Below are 12,587 nucleotides of genomic sequence, written 5' to 3' on the forward strand. Positions count from 1 at the left end.
TTTCAAACAACTAGAAAAACAAGGGACTAGTTATTCGCTTGTTCATATATTCGAGTCCGTACCGTATTTCTCGGAAAATACTATGAAAAATGGCTATACTCGAATGCTTTCAGGTAATAATTTTTTAGGTTTTATATACTGTGGGTAGCTTATATAGTCACGGGTACTCTGCACCTTATCTCGTTAAAATCAGTTGAATAACAGCAAAGTTTGAAAAAAGTGCGTATTCCTTACGTGGTGTAACTACTTTCAATCCGTATTAACTCCGATGTTATTATAGATAATAGCCGTGACATTCCGATTGACTGCCACACGATATACTTGAAAAGCCCGGTGCTATTTAAATTTTAATTTACTATTTAAGTGCTATTAACATAATTTTTGGCGTTTCTTAAAAATGCTTTTGATTTTTAGTTTTCTGTTTTAATTTCCAAAAGTGGCTGATCGGTCGTTTCCATCTTTTGCGTCTGTTAATTTTTGGCAATTTAGTTGTGATAGTTATTTAGTATTTTGTATAAAAGTTACATTCACCGCTTCAAGTCATAAGCGGCTGCATGCTTTGAAATAGTTTTAAAGGTTATAAAACCCGTGTTCAGAAACTTGATTAGACTGAGACATAATGTGCCTTTAGCATTCAGTACAGACCCGGCATTAATGGTGGAACCGTAGCGTGATTTAGTATTTAAAGGGTTGAATCGAGTGCAGAAAATATATGCTGTATTTATCACTAAATTTGTTCTTTTAATGACATTAAAAAATATTTATCCATTTTCTAATAATCATGTAAATTTATCCGTTTGATAATAGTCATGTAAATTCCATCAGTACTTTAAGTACTTTGATTTCATATGTGACGTCAAAACGCGCACTGGCTAGACTGTGTCTCGCAAGATTTATTGTCTACGACAAAGGCTGCGACGTCGCAGAAACACAAGATCTGCGACACGTTTCATAAAACGCTCGTACGACGTTGTCGCAGACGAACGACACCGACAAAAAATTGTCGTAGACTACGACACGTTGATAAAACGGCCCCCAGGTGCCGTCTGTTCGTGGTCTGCCTTTTTTCGCTATTAAAATGGATTGGTTTACAATGGATAAGTATTTTAAATATTGATGAAAAACACCATCATTTGGATTTTCTTTTAAAATATTTCTTGAGTGATTTAGTATGAACATTTATATGATGATTTTTTTTTTCTAGAGCAACATGTATCTCACGCTTGCCAACAACGTTCATATATAATGCTTTAGTGATTTATTGTTATGTACCATACTAAATACATTCATAGGGAGTGAACCACATATGGATCTCAAAATTGAGCATCAGTGAAAAAAAATATGTGCATTTCCGCTACTCTAAACGTACTAAAACAGAGTTTTTACGCAGTCTTACCACCGAACAATGCTAAACATTCAAACAAACCATTATTGAAACCTTTATTGAGATTTGGCTCAAAATAAAGGAATTGCTGGTCACAATCCAGTTGAGCTTCATATGTGCTAAAGATATCCATAGGTGATATAGAAAACCATCTAAAAAGAACTAGGATTACTTTCACTTAAACATTAAATAGCCAATCTAAAGGAACAATTTGGGTTTCGTAGCTTTAAAAGTGTTGGTAAATAAATATCACTACATCAATAGGCTAACTACCTGATGCTTGCTATAGAAATACTTAAATATCGAGTATATGAAAAATTGGACAAAGAGTAAATACTACTCGTATAATAAACAGTTTTCCTCCGATGAAACAGAGAACTTGGATAAGCCAATTTTCATTAAACAGGTGACAGATGAAAGTGACCAAACCTTTGTAAAGCTATCACATCATATAAATCCATAAATTATTTAAATTCATATTGATAAACATCACTACAAGATTCCAATAGATTTAATCGCTTTTTGCATTTTATTTTCCGCAACATTATTGCCACGTAAATTAAATATACACAGTTGTATACATGTATTTTAAATACATACTTTCAGCACTATATTTTATTACAACAGTAAAATTATTGTATAGGCTTTATATAGTTATACGTTTTTTGACAATTAAGTATTTTCTTTCGAAATATTTTGTGCTTATGTGATATATATCACAGACTTTGCCTCGAGTATGATTGAAATATTTAAGCAAAATTTTAGATAATTTGCTCACTCCATTTTTCCAGAATACTTTATAATTTAGTTATAATTGTTAAAAAGAGCCAAAATTGTCATGTTTTAGCCAAATTGGGCTAAGCACAAAAATACAATTTTCAATTTATTTCTAAATGTATTTCTTAAAGACCTTTGCGTATCTTTCTGCTTAAGTGCTCCAGCTCATTTATGTAAATAATTTAAATTGAATGTTTTTTAGGCTTTTAGACCTTGGTGGAGTCCTTAAAACACCCAGTTCTGTTGAAACAGTCACAAAATAAATATAGAATTATTACATTATCTTTGTCTACAAAATATCTTAAATGGACTTGTCCATCTATCAAAATGGACAAAACCATTTATCATATTTAAGAAAAAGTATGCGCCGACTAGTTAGCAGTGTTCTAGGTCTGCAATGGTCACATCGTAGGAATCTATTGCCATAAGCAGACATTGAATTAAAGATTTTGAATTTACTGGCCCGAATTCCAGTTTTGAATTTACAGTAGTATGACAAAATTGTATGACAAATCTTCCAATTCATGGAGTTTTATATGCTTCACAACACTTTATATTTAAACTAGATTATCACTTTAAAACAGTAGAATGACAATGTAATGCCTACAGTGAAGAATCTTTAACTCCATATCAGAACTCAAAATATAAAACAAAGAAAATGAACAACAAAAGATTGTGTACTTACATATATAATATTTTAATCATAATTATTCAATTTTATAAAAAAAACACACACAATATACATGTACAATATCATCTTTAAACAGATCCTCATAAAACTCATTTAAAATTAAACAAACAAAAAATCTCAAAAAAACTTATCTCATTACAAAAAATCTGTCACAAAAAACATACATATTGGAACAAGAGGGCCATGATGGCCCTGGATTGCTCCCCTGACCCATCAACCGCATCCAAGCAATGTCTTAGACAAGCATCCTGGCCAAGTTTGATGACATCTGAGTCAAACATGTGACCTCTAGTGTGTTAAAAAGGTTTTTCCATATTTGGGCAATGTGACCTAATTTTTGACCGGAGACGACCCATATTCGAACTTGACCTAGAAATCATCAAAACAACCTTCCTGACCAATTTTCAGGTAATTTGGATCAAAACTGCAGCCACTAGAGTGTTAAAAAGATTTTTATATTTTTAGCTCCTGTGACCTAGTTTTTTACCGGACATGACCCATCTTTGAACTTGACCTAGAAATCATCAAAACAACCTTCCTGACTAATTTCCAGAATATTTGGATGAAAACTGCAGCAACTAGAGTGTTAACAAGCTTTTTCTATGTTTTAGCTCCTGTGACCTAGTTTTTGACCGGAGATGACCCATCTTCGAACTTTACCTAGAAATCATCAAAACAACCTTCCTGACTAATTTCCAGAATATTTGGATGAAAACTGCAGCCACTAGAGTATTAACAAGCTTTTTCTATTTTAGCTCCTGTGACCTAGTTTTTGACCGGACATGACCCATCTTTGAATTGACCTAGAAATCATCAAAACAACCTTCCTGACAAATTTCCAGAATATTTGGATGAAAACTGCAGCCACTAGAGTGTTAACAAGCTTTTTCTATTTTTAGCTCCTGTGACCTAGTTTTTGATTGGAGATTACCCATCTTCGAAATTGACCTAGAAATCATCAAAACAACCTTCCTGACAAATATCCAGAATGTTTGGATCAAAACTGCAGTTACTAGAGTGTTAACAAGCTTTTTCTATTTTTAGCTCCTGTGACCTAATTTTTCATCGGAGGTCACCCATGATCAAACTCATCCGAGATATTATTGAGACAGATATTCTGACAAAGTTTCATGATGATTGAGGAATAAATTCAAGTGCTAGAGTGTTAACGAACTAAATGTGGACGGACGACCCTTTAAAAGCTCACCCAGAGCATGCTCAGGTGAGCTAAAAATCATTGATCCTGATTCCCATTATTACAGCTTTAATTCCCGATATTCGTCACTCGGTGAAATAATAAAAATTGATGTAAAAAAAATCAAAGACTAAATGTTAACATGGTTACAGCATAATACAGTATAATGGACAATGTAAAAGAACCAGCGTTGCCTCTGGAAAACTGCCACTGCTGTAACAATACTGTATAATCAGTCTTAAACTGCATATAACATGAAAAAAAATAACATAGATCTTGAATGTTTTTATCTTTCTTTAAATTTATTACATTTTACTCAATATAATACTTAATTTTCTTGAAATATTTTTGCTCATCTGGAGGCGTGCAGCTTTAAGTAATCAAAATTGTAAAGTAATAAAATAATCTTTAAATAAAAGAAGAGACCCATTCCTTACACTTGTCCAGAACATTTTTATTTTCAATTAACAATATAACAGTTAGTGACCCCCTGACAGAGAGATTTATGAAAAAATAAAAACAATAAAGATCAACGAGGCAAAGGCATTGTAATATTCACAAGACGCAGGCCCTGACACATCGGAATACCACAGCAGGGCACCTGTTAGGCACTAAAACAAAACATTTAGTGTATAATTATTTTATTTAACTTTTGTTGAGACATGTCAAGTAACTATGCTCTTGTCACAAGAAAACAGAGATACTAATATCCACCAAGGAAAGAAGAGGATGCCATTGTGATGGTAATTTACCCTCCAGATCACGGTAGTATTAACCACAGAGCAATAGAAGAAGAGGTAACAAGTACATCATTAAACTGACTGAAACAACAACAATGTTGGTTTCCTGTAACTCAACTTTTTTATGGTTTTTCATCATATATATACATGTATGTTCAATGAAGATTTATCAATATTGTAAGTTCAAAAAAGCATTATTTGTAAAGATATTACCGAATTTACATTTCAGGGAGGTACAATGTACATGTAATTAGAAATTTATTTTATTTATTTAAGTCTATATATGCCAAACTTTTCAATATAAAATGAATGCATAGATTTTCAAAATTATTTATAATGCGAATAAACAATCGCAATACATATTAAACATATGAATAATTATATACATATACAATGTATAATATTTCAATTAAGTTTTGTTATATCCTTAATTACATCATACAGGATTCTTAAATGATAAAAATTTAAAAAAAAAATACAGATAATATTCCAGAAATTAAAAAGGACAAAATATTACTAAAGTATTTAATTACTTTCTTCGTTTAATTACCTCCCATTACATCAATTCCCACACCAACATTCACTATATGTTCATGATTTGTACAAATAAATAATAGAAAGAGCATCGAAACACAAGCTAGGCTATCTGATTTGTATGAGGGGGCGTAGCCCCCCGAGTATGAATCAGTTTACTGAGTGTTTTGATGTTCCTTCTCTTTTGTATCATTATAAGTCAAACATAAAAACACGTTCCCTGTTGTCACAATATGAAACCCCGGAGAACCCCAGGGAAAAGTAACCAATGAACGAGCATCTAAATATGACATTTCTGTCGTTTTCCTTTCTTTGCCGTCCCCGGCAAGAATAAACCAATCAATGGGCATGCTCTGGAGTGCGGGTAACAATTACCTGCACTCCATTTAACGCACTGTGCATGTATATGTATAGGATTTAACTCTGACACATTTTCAACAGAAAGGTCCCCAAACTATGATACAAAGTGACAATTATACTTTATTAAGCCATCAAAGTGTTATTACATGCTTTTTCAGAATAATTCTTATCATCTGGAAGTGTATGGTTTTAATGTAACTCAGCATTAGTTTTGATGATTTCTAATTAAATTTTAGATACAAGACTAGTTAATGTCCTTTTTATCTTCACTTTTTATTTTTTTTTTTTAAATAGAGGTTCATGTATAGTTTCCTATTGTTCTTGTTGTCACCTAAGAACTCAAATGTATGCACACACACAGGCACTGATGTCATGCATTGACGCATATGTTGTGATGAATATAAGTAGAATAATAATCAGCTGAACAAGAAAATATATTTGGTCAATTAATCTGTTATTGTCATTATTTGACTTCAGTGCCTAGTACTGCAAACTGCAAGGAGAGCATTATTTATGTCAACATTGACGTAAATGCCAACGCTCCTGTGAGATTTAATTACACTTTGTACTATCCTTTTTAATTTGCATGCTTAGCACTTTTACCAAACACGTAGTCGTGTTCAAAGTGACCATGGCAACATGATGGACATAAATCATTCATTATTAGTATGTCGAAAGTTTATCCCACTTTTATTAACAACTTCAGATAATGTCCATTCGGAAATAAACAATTTTGCAATTTGTTTTTGATGAAAAGTCCTTGACCTTTAAATGAGTAAAATACTACATTCTTAAAAGCTTATGAAAAACTTTCTTTCCAAACACTATGATAAAATGATAGTCTCTTAGCAGCGATCACGTGTTGCCACATGTGTTGCCAATTGCTACTGTGTAGCAAGAGACACAAAAATCATTAACAGGCCAAAACTGAAAGATTTATTGAACCTGAAAATGCTGATGATATGCGCAACTAGACTTAACAATGATCATTGCTGTTAATTTCGGATGAAATTGCACCAGTAGTTTTTGAGGAATAGTCCTGACAAGTATTATGACGGACAGACATGTAACCGAATTGGGATAAAGGGCCATTTCTATTATTATTTTCTTTTGTTTAATAGAAGGCCAATGGCCCCTTCTAACAAGACAGGTAACGTGAGGCTACTCTATTGTTCTCTCTATTGTTCTTTTTAGTTAAATAAAGAAAAATAGCCACATAAAAAAGGCCTTATGAAATGAATGACATAGAAGAGTGAGTACAGTAAACTATTGTTCCTGTAGCTAAAGAAGTACCAGTATTCAAACTGACAGACAAGTGATCCCGATATGTTGCCGCTTCTTTGGAGCAGACGACACAAAAAGATGCTATATATATGAACACATAATGATAATTTTGACTGTTTATTTGAAAAATAGATAATACATGTATATTGCTGAAAAATCATTAAAAGGAAAAAAAGTTATAATAACTTTATCAAATACATTTAAGTGTTAAAGTCATTTTGAGATTTTGGTACAACGAGATTTAGAAAATTCATTTCCTCCAGTTTTAACCTCTGTAAACATGAGAATGAGATTATGACAATAGTCTTTGGTAAATGGCACATGATAAACTTTTACCCTTATCCAGATTATTTTTATATAAACGGATTTGTCCAGCTTCCAGTTTTGGATATGTACATGATCAGTTTTAAAAGAAATCATGATGAATTTTTTTTAGCCAACAGAGCTTGGTCAGTCTGCAAGAATGGCAAAGGCTACCTAATTATTTTCTGTTCCAACAAGACTGGGTAACTGATAGGGAAAAAGGAAACACAATACTGGTACTGGTTATGATTGATTGTTGTCCATACCGACATTTATACATCCATCCAGTAACCCAGATTAAGGTAAGGGTTAACCGAGAAGAATGCTGAACAAAGACTAGAGAAAAAAAAAACAATACTGTCTTTGTGTTACAAAAATAATTCTGGAATGTATAAAATAAGTTGCTGTTGTATGTCTATATCACAGTGGTATCTAACCAAGGAACTTGGCCTTGCCGAAGAACACTCCAGTTGGATCTACACTGACATTAAGGCTGTCTTGAGGCTTGAACATTCCAACAAAAGCACCTGAGAAAACTTCAGTAACATTGTATCCTGCAGGAGCTATGGCACCTAGCTTCTTCAAAGGGTAGCTAATCTGTAATCATAAACAAAACTAAAAATTTGCTTTCACATCCAACTAAACAAAAGGTCTAAGTAAGACAGCATCCTCGACTCTTCTCAGTGCTTGATAGTTAATCAAGAGCTTGGATAATGTAGAACTTTTCTAAGTTCAAAAAGGGCCATAACTCTGTCAAAATTTATGTCAGAGTTATGGGCCTTGGATAGTGAATAATTTCAAACGTACACTTATGGTAGCTTATATATTGTCAATAATGATTAAAAATGAGGTTTGAGGAAGTAAAAACACGCCCTAGTCACTTATAAAAATTATTTTAAATTATGATTGTTATTACAATTTTGCTATTAGTGGCTATATTTTTAGCCCTTCTGACCAAGATGTTCAATGGAGCAGAAACATTTGAAAATTTTTAGTAGAGCTTAATGCTAGGATATCATCTTAGAAAATTTTCATTAAATTCGACAAAGTGGTTTCAGGGAAGAATTTATTTGAAAAAAAGTTGATGATGGACACACAGACGCACTGACGGACGTACTGACATTTGGATACTTAGGTGGTTATTCTTGTTCTCCCTATTGTTATTTTAGTGACATAAGAGAAAACATAGCCACATATATAAGAGCTTACAGAAGAAGTCCAGTTACCTATAGTTCTTGTTGCCACCTAAGAACTCAAATATATGCACACACGAAGGCACTGACGTCATGCATTGATGCATATGTTGTGATGAATATGAGTAGAACGATCAGTTGAACAAGAAAATATATTTGGTTAATTTATCTGTTATTGATATGATTTGAATTTCTGAGTATTGCAAACAGCAAGGAGAGTCGTATTATTGTCAACATTGACGTTAATTTCAACACTCCTGTGAGATTTAATTAATTTAACTCTTCCTTTTCATTTGCATGCTTAGTACTTTTAGCAAACACGGAGTGGTGTTTAAAGTGACCATGGCAACATGACGGACACAAGTTATTCATTATTAGTATGTGTATGTAAAAAAATTCCCCCTCTTTGTTAATAGCTTCATATAATGTCCATCTGGGAATAATCAATTTTGCAATTTTTTCTGATGAAAATTCATAAATTTTGACATTTAAATGAGAAAGTAGTATACTACATTCTTAAAGGTTATGAAAAACTTTATTTTCAAACACTATGATAAAATGATTCTCTCTCAGCAGTGATCACACGTGTGCCTGGTGATAGCCAATTGCATGTTGCAGCTACTGTGTAGCAGGAGACACAAAAATCATTAACAGGGCAAAATGCATTTTTTATTCAAGGGCCATAACTTGCATAGAACTTGAGCTACTGATCAGTCCTGTAAAGTATCATTGAAACTGGCTAAAACTGCATTTTTTATTTTAGTTTTTTTTTATTTAAGGGCTATTTAACTCAGCCAAAAATTATTCAACTGGAAACCTGTTCAATATGGAAAAGTACTTGTGGTTTCGATCGACCCTGTAAAGTTTCATTCAAATTGCATATGTGGTATAAGAGAAGTAGTCTAAACAAAACTTTAAAAAATGAAAATCATTAAAGGGCCATAACAGGACCAAAAATCATTGAACTGTGAATGCAGCTGATATGCAAAGCTGCACTTGGTACTGATGACTTGTGTAAATTTTGGATGAAATTGTAGTCCTTTGAGGAGTAGTCTGGACAAATGATGGACAGACAGATTGACGGACGGACCATAAAAAAGTTATGGCTTCTTTGTAACAAGAATCAGCTTCTATGTAGCTGGCAACACAAAAATGAGCCGTGTCATGGCAAAACCAACATAATGGGTTTGCGACCAGCATGGATCCAGACCAGCCTGCGCATCCGCGCAGCCCGATCAGGATCCATGCTGTTCGCTTACAAACCCTATAACAAGTAGAGAAACCGATAGCGAACAGCATGGATCCTGATCAGACTGCGCAGGCTGGTCTGGATCCATGCTGGCCGCAAACCCATTATTTTGGTTTTGTTGTGGCACGGCTCAAATCATTAACAGACCAAAACACTTTTTTTATTCAAAGGGCATAACTCCCCAAAAATAATTCAACAATTCGAGGCATTATGTGCAAACTACTTAAGCTACCAATCAATCCTGTAAAGTGTCATTGAAATTGCATAAGTGGTATAAGAGAAGTAGTCTGGAAAACTTTAAAAATAGAAATCATTAAAGGGCCATAACTCTGACAAAAATTATTGAACCTGAAAATGCTGATGATATACACAACTAGACTTGGTTATGATCATTGCTGTTAATTTCAGATGAAATTGCACAAACATTTTTTGAGGAGTAGTCCATACTAGTATTGTGACGGACAGACATGCAACCAAATAAATATAAAGGGCCATTTCTATATAATTGTTATTTTCGTTTGTTTAATAGTAGACCAATGGCCCCTTCTAAGAAGACAGTAATTACGAGGCTACTCTATTGTTCTCTTTATTGTTCCTTTTAGTTAAATAAAGGAAAAAAGTCACATAAACAAGAGCTGTCCGTAAGACAGCGCGCTCGACTTTTTTATTGCTTGCCAATAAAAAAAGTTTTTGCAGTAAAAGGCAATACAAGAATCTCTGTATTTTTAAAGTGAACTAGTTGTTTGATACCCTTGAATATTACAGCAATGTTTATATGACATAATTTATGGTAAAGTGAACAAGTGGATAGGAATGAATTTTTTAGATTTTTTAAGTTTTTTAGTGCTTGCCTATAATACAAAACATTGACAGTTAAGGGCCATAATTCAAATAAAATCTTTGACAGAATTACCTTCTCTGGACATGTTTGGGAATCATGATTGTAAACAAGTATTCCAACTTTCAAATTAATATCTCAAACAGTTCAGTCAAAAAGTGGACTGGTACTAAAAACTTAACCAAGATTCTAAGTCGATAAAAGGCCTTAATTTTAAAACAAATCCTTGACAGAGTTACCTTCTCTTGCGTACAGATGGGGGTAATGATGTGAAATAGCATTAAAAGTTTCAAAGCAATATCTCAAAGGGTTAAGGCAATAAGTGGATTTTACCCATATTCAATGTATTTTCTAAGTCAAAAAGGGGCATAATTCTGTCAAAAACCTTGACAGAGTTATGTCCTCTTGTCTGTTGATGAAGGTCGTGATGGTAAACAAGTATGGTCAGTTTCAAAGCAATACCTCCAATGGTTTTGAAATAAAGTGAGGTGGTACAAAAAACTTAACCAAGCTCAATACACTTTCTAAGTCAAAAAAGGGCCATAATTCTGTCAAAAACCTTGACAGAGTTATGTACTCTTGTCTGTAGATGGAGGTTATGATGGTGAACAAGTATGGTAAGTTTCAAAGCCATACTTGTAATACTTCTGAAATAAAGTGGGGTGGTACGAAAAACTTAACCAAGGTGTGACGCCAACGCCGACGCCGACGCCGGGGCGAGTAGGATAGCTCCCCTTTTCATAGAAAAGTCGAGCTAAAAAGCCTTATGGAATGAATGACGTAGAAGAGAGAGTAACAGTAACCCATTGTTCCTGCATCCACAAAAGTACCGGCAGTATTCAAATGTAAGCTTGGACAGACATGCGACTAATTAGAGATAAAGAGCCATTTCTATTGTTATTTTCTTTTGTTTAATAGACAGCCATTGGCCCTTTCTTCTATTGTTATGGAATGAACTCTATTGTTCTGTTTACAGTTAGATAGCCCCCTATCCCTATTTGGTAGTGCGAAAGACAGATAACGGACAAGTGATCCCGATATGTTGCCGCTTCTTTGCAGCAGACGACACAAAAAGATGCTGTATGAACACAGATTGATAAGTTTAACTGTTTATTTGAAAAATAGATATATACATGTATAATCCTGCAAAACCACTTAAAGAAGAAAAGTTATAATAAATTTATCAAATACATTAAGTACATTGTATTAAAGTCATTTTGAGATTTTGGTACAATGAGATTTAGAAAATTCATTTCCTCCAGTTAAAACCTCTGTAAACATGAGAATAAGATTATGACAATAGTCTTTGGTAAATGGCACATGATAAACTTTTACCCTTATCCAGATGATTTGTATATAAACAGATTTGTCCAGCTTCCAGTTTTGGATATGTACATGATCAGTTTTAAAAGAAATCATGATGAATTTTTTTTAGCCAACAGAGCTTGGTCAGTCTGCAAGAATGGTCAAGGCTACCTTATAATTTACTGTTCCATCAAGATTGGGTTACTGATACGGGGAAAGGAAATACAATACTGGTAATGATGAGTGTTGTCCAAACCGACATGTATACATCCATCGAGTAACCCAGATTAAGGTAAGGGTTAACCGAGAAGAATACTAAACAAAGACTAGAGAAAAAACAAAACTATCTTTGTGTTACAAAAATAATTCTGGAATGTATAAAATAAGTTGCTGTTGTATGTCTATATCACAGTGGTATCTAACCAAGGAACTTGGCCATGCCGAAGAACACTCCAGTTGGATCTACACTGACATTAAGGCTGTCTTGAGGCTTGAAACATTCCAACAAAAGCACCTGAGAAAACTTCAGTAACATTGTATCCTGCAGGAGCTATGGCACCTAGCTTCTTCAAGGGTAGCTAATCTGTAATCATAAACAAAACTAAAAATTTGCTTTCACATCCAACTAAACAAAAGGTCTAAGTAAGACAGCATCCTCGACTCTTCTCAGTGCTTGATAGTTAATCAAGAGCTTGGATAATGTAAACTTTTCTAAGTTCAAAAAGGGCCATAAC

General features: G+C 33.6%; 1 protein-coding gene across 1 annotated transcript in view; it reads right to left on the bottom strand.

Annotated features, from left to right (window-relative positions):
• Positions 1–7,066: 7,066 nt before the first annotated feature.
• LOC132717447 (alpha-N-acetylgalactosaminidase-like) overlaps positions 7,067–12,587 on the bottom strand; it is a 35,063-nt gene continuing 29,542 nt past the window's right edge. Inside the window, exon 9 of the mRNA XM_060700917.1 lies at positions 7,067–7,865. Within this exon, the coding sequence (XP_060556900.1) occupies positions 7,701–7,865 (165 nt within the window). The 3' untranslated portion in view covers positions 7,067–7,700. The remainder of the gene's footprint in view (positions 7,866–12,587) is intronic.

The sequence above is a fragment of the Ruditapes philippinarum genome, unplaced genomic scaffold (assembly GCF_026571515.1).
Source record: "Ruditapes philippinarum isolate M1 unplaced genomic scaffold, ASM2657151v2 ctg6215_1_1_1_1, whole genome shotgun sequence".
NCBI lineage: Eukaryota > Metazoa > Mollusca > Bivalvia > Venerida > Veneridae > Ruditapes > Ruditapes philippinarum.